The 14,674-nt window shown below is 33.8% G+C and overlaps 3 protein-coding genes across 5 annotated transcripts; 2 read left to right on the top strand and 1 right to left on the bottom strand.

The window, feature by feature from the left end:
• The first annotated feature begins 546 nt into the window (after positions 1-546).
• LOC133673250 (non-specific lipid-transfer protein 13) lies at positions 547-1,235 on the top strand. Its single transcript, XM_062093990.1, has 2 exons — positions 547-890; positions 1,226-1,235. The coding sequence occupies exons 1-2, from the start codon at positions 547-549 to the stop codon at positions 1,233-1,235; spliced, it is 354 nt and encodes a 117-aa protein (XP_061949974.1).
• A 2,850-nt stretch (positions 1,236-4,085) lies between these two features.
• On the top strand, positions 4,086-5,790 carry LOC133672335 (zinc finger CCCH domain-containing protein 2-like). The gene has a single exon (XM_062092718.1). The coding sequence runs from the start codon at positions 4,297-4,299 to the stop codon at positions 5,443-5,445; it is 1,149 nt and encodes a 382-aa protein (XP_061948702.1). The 5' UTR covers positions 4,086-4,296; the 3' UTR covers positions 5,446-5,790.
• A 3,248-nt stretch (positions 5,791-9,038) lies between these two features.
• On the bottom strand, positions 9,039-10,946 carry LOC133672948 (uncharacterized). 3 transcript variants are annotated; one of them, XM_062093520.1, is made up of 3 exons: positions 9,815-10,107; positions 9,558-9,702; positions 9,039-9,432 (listed from the first exon to the last, which is right to left on the bottom strand). In XM_062093520.1, the coding sequence occupies exons 1-3, from the start codon at positions 9,890-9,892 to the stop codon at positions 9,341-9,343; spliced, it is 315 nt and encodes a 104-aa protein (XP_061949504.1). In that variant the 5' UTR covers positions 9,893-10,107; the 3' UTR covers positions 9,039-9,340. The 3 variants fall into 3 exon arrangements, 1 of the variants encoding a protein (XP_061949504.1); XR_009834924.1 differs by lacking the exon at positions 9,815-10,107 and adding an exon at positions 10,507-10,946 and having other exon boundaries at positions 9,039-9,702; XR_009834925.1 differs by lacking the exon at positions 9,815-10,107 and adding an exon at positions 10,114-10,488 and having other exon boundaries at positions 9,039-9,702.
• Positions 10,947-14,674: the final 3,728 nt, after the last annotated feature.

Below are 14,674 nucleotides of genomic sequence, written 5' to 3' on the forward strand. Positions count from 1 at the left end.
ATGCACTTGACCAATCTCAAAGTTTTTAGGGATGTTCGCCCCTAAAAATGGTAGTTTGCTTGAGAGAAAAGACTTGAACTTGAGTACCAAAAGCAATATCCTGTAAACTTCAATCTCCTCATGGAAGCACCAGATGAATGAAAAATAACAGATTGCGACATAAAGGCCAGATGCAAGTACCCAAATACTCTTTCTAGCTGTTAATGTAACGTTTATGAAAGGGAAAAACGAGGAGTACATAGAAAAGCCTTGAGAACATCAAGACTATGCAATAGGGCTGCTCTCGTTCTTTTCCTGAATTCCTACCCACCTTTCCCTGGCTGGGACTTGCGTGTACAACAGCTATGGCACTAAAGAAATCCCAAGCAGCAAATAATTCATCATAATTGCATGACGATGAAGCCTACTAAAATTCTTATTGGTTTTACATATAAAACGGCCAATCCCATCTCTTCATAAACTCCAAACTCTCATACATTTAGCCTCAAATTCTTCACAAGCATCAACTACACTACTCAAGACATTGTCTTGCACAAGGCAGAGTTAATGGCTCGCATTGTTGGGTTTCTGATACTAGCAATTTCTGCACAAGCTATGGCTAAGTTCGACGTGGACCCTCATCAGTGTCAGGTCATTTTCGATAACTTCCCTTACTGTATGGATTTTCTCATAGGTTCAAACGATTGGCCTTCAAGCCAATGTTGTCAGCGGGTATATGACTTCAATGCATTAGCTGAGCACGGACTGGGGCCAAGAGCTATCTGTGAGTGCATTGAAATAATAATAAGGACGATCCCTATGAAGTTAAGGGCTGACCGTATCAGTGATCTTCCTGTCAGGTGCAACACACATCTCAGTTTTCCCATTTCTGAGTATATGGACTGCAACAGGTAATTAAAGCCTTCCTAAGTTGTCAGAATGAATTACTCCAAACAAAATTACTTCTCTTTCTAGCTACTTCTCTGCTACTCCTAGGTAACTGGTAATTGACTTAAATATATTTTCCTTTCTCATTTTTGCAGCATAAATTAAAAGAGTGAGCTATGCAGAAGACCTCTTGATAGAGGTTTGAGACCCTAGTACCAATCCAATAAAATGTTGTTTCGGTGGCTAATGTACTTGTCTGAAGCTCCATAATGTTGTTGCCCATGTAGAACAGGACTTAATAATACATCATATGTTGCTATTAGATTAATGTTGTGCCATTTCCTTGGTTGTTTTACAGCTACAAATAACAAGAATGCAAAACATGATGGTATGTTTTGAGGCCTGATAGAGTGAACTTTCAAATATATTTGACCACATTTTATTTCTGCTTCCTAGGCCTAATAGACAATCTGCACAAAAGATCTGGTATCTGTGATTCAAATTTCAAAATAATGCAGAGATTTCAACAGATTGAAATTCCTGTTCAAAATTTTCTGCAGAATAGTGAAATGTTTTATTTTTTGCATTGATTTATGAAAAAATAAATTAAGAACTTTGATTGCAAACATTAGAGGTATGATTCCATGTTATTGACATTGATAATCTATCATGAATTGAACCATTGCTCCCTCCTCTAACACTTCTTTCACTGCTACAATCCACTGTCAGTAGCTACTTGAGTTGGGCAATCACAGCCCATTTTTGTGAGAGGCGGAGTTCATGAACTTGACTAGTCTAAAACATTCTTATTTCAAGATCAACCCTCGAAGTTTTCAGAGATGCTGGCCCCCAAAATTGCTGTTTAACATTGATTGAGAGAAGCTTGACTTGAGCAGCAAAAGCAAAATCCTGATAAACTTCGATCTCCTCATGGAAGCACCAGATGAACGAAAAATAATAGATGCCAAGTAACTGAAAACTATAGTTTCCTACATCTAGGCCAGATGAAAGTAACCATTGCGTTCATTTCTGTGGCTGTTAATTTTTAGCTTCAAACAATATTCATCATTAATCACAGGTACTTTTTCGAGTCAACCGCGTTTAACCAAATCAAGTCTCACATGACTCTACATAAAACCCGGTTCGAATCAGGTCCCGGATCAACTAGTCATTGGTTGACCCAATAGGCTGTGAAATGTTTTATAACACTGGTTTTAAGTGATAATTCAGTTTGCTAAAAGGGAGCTAAGCTATCCTTGTTAGAGTACCGCGGCAGAAATAGATACGATAGCTGTGTTCACATGTTTGCTGCGGGGATGTTGAGTTTGATTAGAGCGTCACTTGGTTCTTGGAAATGTGGAAACAGTTCTAGAATCCGAAGCTTAGTTATGCTTTCAGGACTGAAACTCTCAGCCCCCTTGTATTGATGTACCCTGAGGACATGAAGCAAGCAAATAGTAAGGTCAAATTTAACTAGAATGAGAGCTCTGTGGATACATTAGCTTATTGCATTTCAAAAGCTGCGAGAGACCCTGGCTATTTCGGTTAATCGAAGTGGGTGCGTGATGGTCTCTATAAGCCTGGTGCTTGTACTTTTTAGGCAAAGAATGGGATCCATCTGAGCTCTGATGCATTTTAGGCAGATTTCAGAGATGTAGGCCTCTAACTTGGACGAAGGCAATTGTCTTGCAATGACAATGGAAGGCATATATATATATATATATATGAAGACTTCTCTATATATGATGTTCGTATCAAAAAGATAATATATAGTTTAATGACAGATGTCATTAGCCAAAAATGTCCATGATCGAAAAGGGACAGCTTCATGTGTTTTGTTCTATGTAATTTATTAATTAAGGTTTCTTGGGTTTTTTTTTTTTTGTCTTCTTCTTTAGAACCAAAACCTAATCTCTTAGTTTGGAAGACATCTAGTTTGTCATTGTTAGGAAAATATTTGTCGGCTTTGGTAAAGACATAATTCTGAGTTATCCATCAAAACCCCAATGGCAATTTCTTTACCTTTCCAAACTGTTTCTCATGATAATGCAAAATGGTATCATTTTAACTCATATTATTTTTAAAAAAATACATTGAAATAAAGTTGTTTTAAATTTATCCTTCTCAATCCGAATTAACATGTTTAACTAATGATCAGAACCTTGGTTTGAGTCATGAAGCATGCCGAGTTTATTAACTCTGGGCATCTTTCAGGAATTGCCTGTTGCTAGATCAACAAAATGACACTGGGAGGAGGTGAAGAGTGTTGGACATATTCTGTGTTTGGTGCAATGGGCTAGGCACTAGTCTTATGGGCTTAGCCATGAGGTGACCACTGAAGCAAAACGAAGTTTCATGGTTCCTCTTGAAAGAAAATAGTGGGCGTTTTTTCTAGAGATAATCATTTTTTATTTGGTTTGGTTTTTATTAAAAAATTAATTAAATTAAAATTTTTTAAAAGAAAAAACCTAAACAAAACCGGTTTAAACTGACCGGTTTCGGTTCGGTTTGGTTTTTAGAACAAAAACCGATTCAAACCGATTTGGCTCAGTTTTTTCCAGTTTGGCTCGGTTTTTTTTGTTTGGGTTCGGTTCAGTTTTTTCAGTTTCAGGCTTATAAAACCAAAACAAACCAAACCGGTCAGTTTTTTTAAAACTGTTATCGGTTTAATTAATCGATCTTTCTTCACGGTTCAATTTTTTTATTATTATTTTTTTCTAATTTTTTTTATTTAATCGGTTTTTAAATTTTTTTCCTCACATTTCCTCACTTAATTGAGTTTGGAAAGTCCATATATTAATTTGAAAATAAAAATAAAATAGAGAAACATCAATTTATCAACCGTCAGGCTCGAAGAGAGTATATGATAAATGCATGCCAATAGCGCTATAAAGAAGGGCTAAATCATTTCCCTTTTGTATTAGGTAAAGAATTACTACAATGAAAAAGGCTGAAACTTTTTGGCCTTCCGGTGAAATATTGTATACTTGTTTGCCATTGTTTTGGCATCTATATATATATATATATATATATATATATATATATATATATAAAAGCAATACAATCATGACGTCGTCCCTCAATCAAAGAGTTATTAAACCTTCATACATGGTATTGATAATGAATTTTTATTTTTTTCTGATAATAAATCCTAGTGCATACACATAGCAAGGCATTGTGTGTTATGAATATGAAGAAGCTGCCACCTACTCCTTTTTGCATGATGAACCCTAATACTATGCAGCCACGCATTTCTTTTCCCAAACCTTACCTCCAATATCCTTGTCATTAATTAATTGTCATCCTTCAATTATCTATCTCCCTATATATGTTGCCCACCATTTGTTTCCTTCTCCCTCGACATCTCCTCCTTCATATTTCATCTACACCTATACACTGCTATAGTACTCCTATAGTCCTATCACAAAAATGGGCACGATTTCTGCTGAGCAACACAAGCTCCACCCCTCTCACCAATTTCTTTCTCCCACTAAACCCTTCAGAGATCTTGGAATTCCTCCAAGAAAACTCCTTACGAGGAAAACCCATCAAGCAACCCTGGACGTGTCCCCATATGAGACTGATCTCCAAGAATTCCTTCCGTACACTGACTACAACAATGAAATAGATATTGATGATGAGTTAGATCCGTACTCTTCTGATCATTTCCGCATGTATGAGTTCAAAGTTCGTCGCTGCACACGCAATCGTAGTCATGACTGGACCGACTGCCCCTTTGCTCATCCGGGCGAAAAGGCTCGTCGGAGAGACCTTCGTAGGTTTCACTACTCCGGAGCTGTCTGTCCTGAATTTATACGTGGAGGGTGTAACCGTGGAGAGAACTGTGAGTTTGCTCATGGTGTTTTTGAGTGTTGGTTACACCCTTTTCGTTATCGAACTGAGGCTTGCAAAGATGGCAGGAATTGTAAGCGAAAGGTTTGTTTCTTCGCTCACTCGCCTCGCCAGCTTCGCATTTTGCCTGAGGGTTCTTCACATAATAAGACCTTGGGCTCTTCACCATGTTCATCTCTCAATCATGGCCATTGTTGTTGTGCTGTTTGCTATTCTATGACTTCCTCTCCAACCTCTACTCTCCTTGGCATGTCCCCCTTGTCGCCGCCATTGTCACCATCACTGACACCGTCTCTTTCTCCAGTGAAACACCGATCCTTATCTGGGTTTTCACCGATTTCTCGATATAGCAAAACGTTAAGCAAGTTTAGGGCTGGAGTTGTGAGTTACAAAGATGTGTTTACCGAGCTTATGAGTTCTTTAGAAGCAATGAATTTCAATGAAGCAGCTGATGTTTCTTCACCTGTGTCCTTATATCCTAATCACAAAAGGAATGTTAACAACACTCCAAGGAATATTGATGTCTCTTTCGATGGAGAAGATCAGCCACAGTTCATTCTTTCACCTTCAACTCCAACCCCTTCATCAAGTTTTTTCAATAGAGATTGCTCAAGCAATAAGGGATTATTCATCGATGATATTCACAAGATTAATGATCACAATAATGGTGGTTTGGCTTGTACTCCTGATCCTGATCTTGGATGGGTTAATGAGCTCTTGATGTAGAGATGATGATGATGACAGCTTGTACAGACAAGTCAGGCTTGAAGCATCACAGCGCCAGCCGTATATGTGCAACTTTATATATGTGTGGATTTGGTGTAAATTGTTGTTACTATTGTTTTCTCTCTTCCAAGTTCTTGATTTTCACTTAGATGATGAAGATCATGTTGTTGTTAAATAAGTCTTGTATTTTGAAGTTTCAATTAAGTACTCTGTTCTCGAAGTTCTCTTCGAGAAGAGAATGTTAATCATATATATCTTTGTTAATTACTTTTTGAAGATGTATTGAAATTTAATCAAATTTTCAAGTGGATATATATATCGAATGAAATATGTTTTGAATCTCAATTCTTAATTTCTCCCTTCTTAGTCTTTCAATTTTTATAAGATCATTGGAATATGATCATTTATCATTCATCACCAATCAAGCTCATAAATCTTGAAGGGTTTTAATTTAGCCTTTCTATTTATTTTTATTTTTATTTTTCTTGAAATAGTAGCGATTAATTCTTTAATTTCCCCTTACTGTGATTTTGCATGTAGAGGTATAATTAATAATTATGTGTTAAACCTAACCAAGATTTGTGGTGGTTCGAAAGTCAATTTGGTGATTAAGAGATAATTATTTATTTGGAGATATCCATTTGCGTAATTAGGTGGCATGGTAAATATTTGGTACGTGGTCAACATGCATGGAGGGACGGTGATGAGTAGATTTGAGGATTTTCAGGCCAAAGCTAAGATAGATCACAACTAGATTTTTTTTAATTAGTTCTTAATTTCCAGATGTCTCAAGATGCTTGTCTCGCGCGTGGTGAATGATTCATTCGAACTATATTTCTTAATTATTGGTTATATAGCTTCTAACTAAAAATATTACAACAGATGTAGTTGTAATTATTATTAACATTAAATTAACAAGTTATTTTAAGACTAATGATATTCTGGATCCTTGGTGAAGTTGTTAATTATTATTTGGAAATATGATAATATTACTTTTAGATTAAAAAAAAAGAGTTATGGATTAGTTATTTACTCTATTAATTTCTAATAAAGAGCTGAGCTTTAGGGGTAGAAAAGGGCAAATTTATTTTTAGTTTTTAACATGAAAAAAATATTAAATTGATGTTTTTAGTATTTTTTTAATAGTATTAATATGTTAATGTTAAAAATTAAAAAAACTGAAAAAAAATTATTTTAATATATTTTTTAAAAAATATATTTTAAAAAACACTCTACATCACAATCTCAAAAGAAAATTACTTTATTTTCTATTTTCATGAGTAACGATGAATATTTTGATTTCTTTTAAGTATTTTCGTTTATCAAATCTAAATCTCACTTATATCTTATTTGAAATAAATTATTTACATTTAAACCCCCTAATCTATAAGAAATTTTATTCTTGTAATTGGATTTGATTTCGAGATAGTAATGAATTGGTACCTACGAGAACAATAAATTCATTCCCACCTGATGAGCAAATTAAAATTTTAAGTTCTTCTTAAACATTATGTCCATTTTGGTCCACACAATATCTTATTTAATTTAATTTATGCCATAATTTCTTCTAATCTAAAGGTTTGGCATATAGCATGATGTATACTAATAAAGTGTTGGTCTACTTATTAACACACCGTTATATTCTTATTAAAATGAAAATACAAGTTTGATTTTTAAAAAATATATTTATTAGAAAAAATAGCGATAAATTCTAAATAAAACTAATTTTAATTTTTTAAAAAAATATGAGAATAACTGGGTAAAAAAAAATTATAGCAGGGTGTGCTTGGCAGAAGAGATAAACTGTTATTTAAGATTTCAACCACCTTGATTTTGTCGAGCTAAGCCCTATAGAAAATAGAAACCGTTCTCTTTTCATCAAAATGACCACAGCACAGACCACTGTATTTAAAGCCATTACTAATCCAGATTAAAGGCAATAATATCTGCCATAGTCTTCAAGACAACAACCTAAAATCTCCAACCATTTAATTTTGGTGGATCGGTACACAGATGTGTCCTCTACGCTGGCAAATTATTTGTTTCCTAGGAGGAGTACTTGCCTGAAAGACAGCTGTGATGGCAGGGAAAGGACAACAAGGGGGTGTTTGGGGCATGATTCTGGCCTTGGGACAGTGTCTCTTGTCTTGGTGCGTTGCTGGGGTTACGGAGTGATGGTCATAGAGACTCACAGGAAATGGTGTGGGGGAGAGGGGAGCAGCAGCCCATGCTAAGATCACATTTGCTAGTGTTTTAGGGCCCCCCCACCTGCCTTGGCCTTTGGGATCACAAGTTCCATTTCATTTATGTAGAAATTGAATGCAATTAATTTGTAGGACAAAACAATGCCCATGCTTTGTAACGCCTGTGGCCCTTTCACTTCACTTCAGGTATGGCTGACCCCTGTGTGAAAATGAGTGCATTTTTTTAATATAATTATTATTATTGATTGATTGATTGATTGATTGATTGCGTGATGGATCTCTGTAATATAATTGATTGGGACTTTCCATCGAACACCAAGTCCATGTAATAATTTCTCGAAACTATACAGCTTGAATTAAGTTCAGAAATGTTTGCCATGAAGCTTTCCATTCTAGAAGTATCGATGCATTCATTTACAATTTGCTTCACGACAAGCTATAATCATTTACTGAAGATAAATTGTTCTTGCTATGTAAGAAGGGGGGGATGTAGCCTTTACGATCTAGAGACTATACGTAATGCTGACACCCCCCCTATAACCAGGTTTGGATTTACAGTTCAACTATGGCATCTAAATGTGTGTTTATCGCAATGAACATCTCCTAAAACTCAGTTGTCTTTCCAGTTTCTTGAGTAGATTGAAGACAATCTGGACTGTGATTGAAAGAAATCGAAAGGAGTACCTGATCCCAACAACCTCCTAGAGCTTGGCGAATCAGACAGGAGAGGTTCGTAAACTGGATTTATGTTCTTGGATTGAGTAATTGATACTGGAGCAACATCTTTCAGGATCACTCGTTGTTGTCGCTCGATATTCCCAAGAGACGATTGGTCACCTAAACGTTCTGCTTGCTGAAGAGTGTTGATTTTACTGGGTTTGTATGTATGACGGAAGTACTTTATAGCTAGAATTGGAACCATCCCAGCCGCAGCAATGAGCTGCAGTCTGGAAAATAGTAAATATATGAAGTGCCGTCTGGAAAATAGTTCCAGCTCATTTTCGAAGCTGCCAAATCCAGGGGTGAAGCGGTCGCTTCAAATCCCTTATAATAGTTCCAGCCCATATGAACTATCAAGAACTAGTTTTTTTTATAGAAACTATGCCACTCTCCAATCCTTGATCTGCCAACAAACAGCATAACTGCACAGAGATTGGAAAGTGGTTCTCTCTTTGGAATCCACTTTTGGGAGATGCTGCACTTTGGAATACCAAGGCTGTCATGTCAGCACTCCCAAAAGAGCTGGCACATTAAGATTTTCCTAAGTACATTCCAGGCTAAAATCTCTAATTTATTTTACAGTTTCTTCCTCCACCAAACAAGATGGGAAAACGGGAAAAATCAGGCCTCATAAAACACACTGGACAAGAAAAATGGTATCTTACAAGCAGCTAACAATATCTCTCATCTAGGCTTTGTTATAACAATTTCTTCATAAATCTTGATTCCAGAAACCATGTACAAGTCTTTGATCGTGTCTTCATGTAGATCTGTTTCTCACAATTACAAATCTGAAGTGCGCTAATAGTCAAATCATGTATCTTACTATTAAGCATAAACCATTAACCATCATTTAGTTTATTTAATGCTTTCAAGTTTTGATAGAAATCCTAATGTTCCTAAAATTTAAATAGGTTTCATTCATGTCCAACAGCTAGAGAACAACTATTTTGAAACCATTAGCATAAACATTAGCATCCAAACATGGTAGAGGATTTGGTTTTAACAGGCTGGTGCCTGGCTGGAAGTACAACAGCAGTTCCTTTGCAGAAACAAGAAGCAGCTAGAGACAAGTTTTCAAACTCAAGTCAGTACATTAAGCATCCAGCTTATCTTAATAAAATACGCAACGCAAACATGACATGACTGAGACATGACTTGCACACAGTAAAAAAAATAAATACTCACTTCCAATACTATAATCAGCTGCCTGCAGTCCTTCTCTCCCACTAATGCCAACCCCAATGTCAGCTTGTTGTATCATTCTCATATCATTCCCACCATCACCAATTGCCAAAGTCCTATAGTCACATGATTTTAAGATCTGTACAAGCTGCAAAAACAAGTTTACATATGTCAATCAATTATCCTTTCTAAAGTGATTGAGAGAGATCCAAATAAACATATTATATGGACATCCACAATAATTTAGAGAAAAAATTAACCATCATGCTGTTTTTATCTCTGCTAAGGAGGGATTGCGACGAAGTTATTGCATAGTGCATATTGTTTACTGATAGCATAGAAACAGAAGATATAAAGGACTAGCCTAAATCTAGGGGTTCCAAGGTAAACAAGATGGAACAGAAAAAATGCTTGCAATTTTTTTTTTAATTAAAATGGTTTCTAAGCTAATTTGGATACAACTCGACTAATCTTCTAATCTTATTAGTCTCTCATTAGCTCTGAATTTAACGACTATTATTATCATAACATGACTAACATCACACAAGGAAAGTAAAACCTTTCTCCTAAACTCTTAGCACCATGCTATGGTTAAAATGCTTGCAATTTTGATCAGACCAGTGACAGCAGAGGTTTTGTTTGAGGACCAATGTTTCATAATAAATTCTTCCATACAAAATGTGGGGACCTTGAGAATGATATCACCCATGTAATCAAAGCAAGGTGGTTGAAATAGAGAATCAAGATAGGAGTGTCGTGTCGTGTCGTGTCGTGCCGTGCCGTGCCGTGCGATCACAAAATTCCTATTAGGTTGATGAAAAGATTTGAGGGAGAGGCAAGGCAATGAAAGGGAAAAGATTTCGATAGGATACGGAAACTTATACTTAACTAATTTGAAAATGAAAATTAAAAAGAAATGATTAAATGCATTAAAAAATTGGAAGAAGAGAACCTGAACTGCTCCATGAGATTTTTAGGGAGGAAATTGAGGGGAGTGTATTTCCTATTCGAAATGCGATTATCACAGAAAAGATCCCGTGTGGGCTGCGATTCATCATCGTTGATGTAGACGAACCGCTTCAGTTTCGTTGACTCTGTCATTGTACAATCACTTGATTGGTTCACATAATCAGCGACGACGACGACGCATTTCTTCTCGTAAGAACTTTGATGGTTGCTATTTTGTAATCCATTTCTAAATCAGGTTAGCTCTGTGTTCTACCAAGGAGGAAGGAGATGAAGAGGGGAGTAGTTTTGAGTTGGGAAGTAGCAAAATGAGCCGTTGGAGGAAATTTCCTAATTTTGTATTATTTGGAACTTGGAAGAAGGAGAAGAAAGGAATATTCCAAGTCATTCCGGACCCGATTCGGTTATTGAGCCGGCCCCCATGGTAAAAGCTGTTCGGGTATGGCCATTGGTTTGGTTTGGGTGATTAACTACTTGTTTTAAGATCTATCTGGGAAGTGATAAAAGTTATATTTTAAAATGTTTTTTATTTAAAAATATATTAAAATAATATTTTTAATTTTAGAATTTATTTTTAATATTAATATATCAAAACAATTTAAAAATATTAAAAAAAAAATTTAAGCAAACTAAATTTTAAATTTTAGAAAAACAGTGTTTTGACCGCACTATCAAACGCTCCCTCAAAAGATTTACCAGGGGGGCGCATTTAGATGTAGAATTTTGAATTATATTAAACAATTTTTTCTTGATCACTTAAATACTTGTATATAGCTCATGTTGTATCCAATATATATTTGTTTGTTGCTCTTGATTATGACAATATATAGACATGATCAAAACATAGCATTCTTTATATAAGATAACTTATTGATCTTAGGTATAAAGATCATTTACACAATTAGAACGTGAATATTTTCTTAGATACAACTGATTTCTCTATATAGAATTTTCAAATGGTTCAGTTTAATATACATATCATTTGATAAACACCTACATATTAGTTTCAGGTATTCTTTGTACCTCAGTTTATGAAAATAACTATTTTTTTCATAAAATAATAAACATAATATTTAGTAGTTTCAATAACTCAAATTAATATTTATTTTTAGTAGATCATCAACCAAAAACATTTAGAAACAATCTTGTGATGCGATAGAAATTTTATAATTATAATAATTTTATAATTATTTTATAAAATATTATTACCTCGAGAATTTTATTTTCATTCTAAATTTATCAATCAAACATCAAATTTATTAATTAATTATTAAAGATAAAAAATAGTTTTTATTAATAATAAATAAATCTAAAAACCTCATTGTATGGTTAACGTGAAATAGACAAGGACAAGGCAATAGGGGCACGAATCGCAACCTCCAGGGTTTTCCCTCTTAAGTTAAGGCCATAAAATTCCATATACTGCGATGCTTTCGCAGCATGTTTTAAATCTAGTTTATTTTTTTATTTTAAAAATATTTTTTAATTTTTTTATTTTAAATTAATATTTTTAAATTATTTTAATGTGCTAATATTAAAAATAATTTTAAAAAAATAAAAAAAATATTTTTTAATAAAAAATATTTTAAAAAATAATTATTATCGTACCTTTAACCACGCTCTTGATAATGCGCCACAGCTACAGCTACATGGATGATCCTTATCTTACAAGGCACTGAATGTCTGGAAGTAGTAACATTCTCCTGCACACCCGCTTTTGCAATTCATTCGTGAAAAGGAACACGACGTTATTTCGCTTTTTTTATTGAGTTTTTGAATTAATTTATAATTTTTTTTATATATAAATGAATTAAAAAACTAAATATTGGAAGTAATCTATGTCTAGAGAAAATCTTCACGACATTTATTTCTCTTTATAAAGACAATTTAAAAATATTAGAAGATAAAACTGAAATATTTAGCTTAATCTTTTTTTAACAGGTGGTTAGTGTGCAAAAACTTTTATCATTAGACCAGGTAAGTAGCCGCCGCTCGTCAAAGAAAAGCTTTCCCTAGGACCTAGCCTTCGTCTGATTTTACGTGACGCGTTTTGACAAGATGCGAGATCAGTGAGTGGTAGGTCCCACTTAACAGGCCGCGTTCTGGTAGATTTCGTTGTCTGTCTGGGTATTAAGGACACGTCACAATTTCCTCGCTGCTTCTCAGCGGCGTCAGTCACCGCTTCACGTGCTGTCGTGGCTCCACGTGACCCCTCTCCCCTGACTTTTCAATTGCCCACTCAGTAGTCTATTATATTACCATTTACCAGGAAATCATCAAAAAAAAAAAAAATTATTATTTTAATTTAAAAAAATTAAAACAGTATTATTTTAATAAATTTAAATTAATAAATTAATTTATAACACGAGTCTTCGAATCTAATTTGTACATAAATATTTTTACGTTGTTATGTTTTGAATAGCATAACTATTCTATTATTAGTTATAACTTAATTATATCAAATTATATGGTGTCTGAATCTAAAATATGGATGAAAATTATTTTTTAATCCTCGCAACTTTTTTTTTATAGTCTTTATATTTTTTGTTATTTTAATTTTGCTCAACAAGTTTATTTTTATAATATTTTAGTTAATAAAATATAAATAAAAAAGAAAAATTGCTTAAAAAACATAAATTTATTACTTTTCAATTACAAAATTAGTTATTTTTAATGCCAACTAATTTCATTATACAATAAAAGTTATATATATATATATATATATATATATATATATATATATATATATATATATATATATATATATATATATATATGAGTAAAGGGAGTATGCAATGATACATTGCATGCATGCATGAAGGCGAAGATCCACTGCACATATTCCGTTAGAAGCAGATATCTGACCCCACCGAAAGGGACAGCGGCGGCAACAACGACACTCTAAAATTTTTTGGGTGGTCCACCGAACCTAAAATCTGTCTCCTCTCACTCTCCTCCACGCTTCCCTCTCCTTTCCTCGAAAGTTACATTAATGATTAAAGTTTCTTTAATAAAGCAGTGATAATAAAAAGTCAGGCCGATAATTATATATAAAACAGATTAGGTAAACTACATTTTGCCCCCTATTGTTTCCACATAATTTTATTTCAGTTCCAATCCTTCTATATTAGGGAGCTGGAATCGCAATTGTGAATTCGATTTTCTTATTTTATCTTTTAAGGGAGCGAAATACGTTCAAATAAAAGGAATTAGTCATGGAATGAATTCATAATATATATATATATATATATATATATATATATATAAAAAAACCTTTTTTTGTATAGATATTAATTTCCTTCCCAAAATCAGGCAGTTTATTTTGTATTTGAGAAGCATATTTAGGTGATATCTCAGGTTTAAATTCATGAAAACACCATTAAGACTTTATAGAAATTATAGATTGATCTCGAGAACAATCAACAAAATAAGGACTGATGTGAAATATTATTAATACAATAGGGACTAATTGGGTTGTGGCTGAAAAAGATCTTGCTTTGATTGCATTTAAACTGGACGGCGAAAGTACACGTGCCGTCAAGTTGTAGTCAAGACATGTATGTACACATAGTACCTTCCGTCAAGAACGGAATTCCAGGCTGGGCCCCACTACGAGCCGTCGTTTAATTTTCTCGTCGGTGCATCTGCCTACTACTGCCGCTAATTTATTATTGCTAACTTAAATATAATATTCCCCCTTGGTCTTATCTTTATTTATTCTTTAATCCATGCATGTCCCCAGAAAGTAAAGTTCGTAAATATTTTTCATAAAGGCGAACCTTTGCTGAAATGGTCAATCACACTACAGGTCCAATGCATCTAACAGGGGAAGCAATCTTGGATATTTTTCAAAATTAATAAAAGATTATATGTAAATCTCGTGAATTTGTTTTTTTTTTAAAAAAATTTGGTTATAAAAGGGTATAATTTATAAGTGTTTTTAGATATTAATATAAATAAAGAGGAAATCATTAATATTTATTTATCTTTTAAATTGTATTGCAAAGCTGATTTTTCAAAACATTTAGTTCTTATCAGAAAATCTTTATAATCAATATAAATAAAAAAATTAACAATATTTATTTATCTTCTAAATCAAATCCTTTAATCTCCGCTGGATAAATTATTTCGGGTCAAGAAGATATGAAAACTGA

The sequence above is a fragment of the Populus nigra genome, chromosome 14, assembly GCF_951802175.1.
Source record: "Populus nigra chromosome 14, ddPopNigr1.1, whole genome shotgun sequence".
Classification (NCBI taxonomy): Eukaryota; Viridiplantae; Streptophyta; class Magnoliopsida; order Malpighiales; family Salicaceae; genus Populus; species Populus nigra.

Coding starts and splice junctions, on each gene's coding strand:
- LOC133673250 (XM_062093990.1), top strand. CDS start 547: ATGGCTCGCATTGTTGGGTTTCTGATACTAGCAATTTCTGCACAAGCT.
- LOC133672948 (XM_062093520.1), bottom strand. CDS start 9,892: ATGCTATCAGTAAACAATATGCACTATGCAATAACTTCGTCGCAATCC. Junction 9,703..9,814: donor GAGATAAAAACAGCATGATG/GTTAATTTTTTC, acceptor TTGTTTTTGCAG/CTTGTACAGATCTTAAAATC. Junction 9,433..9,557: donor AGCTGATTATAGTATTGGAA/GTGAGTATTTAT, acceptor ACTTGTCTCTAG/CTGCTTCTTGTTTCTGCAAA.
- LOC133672335 (XM_062092718.1), top strand. CDS start 4,297: ATGGGCACGATTTCTGCTGAGCAACACAAGCTCCACCCCTCTCACCAA.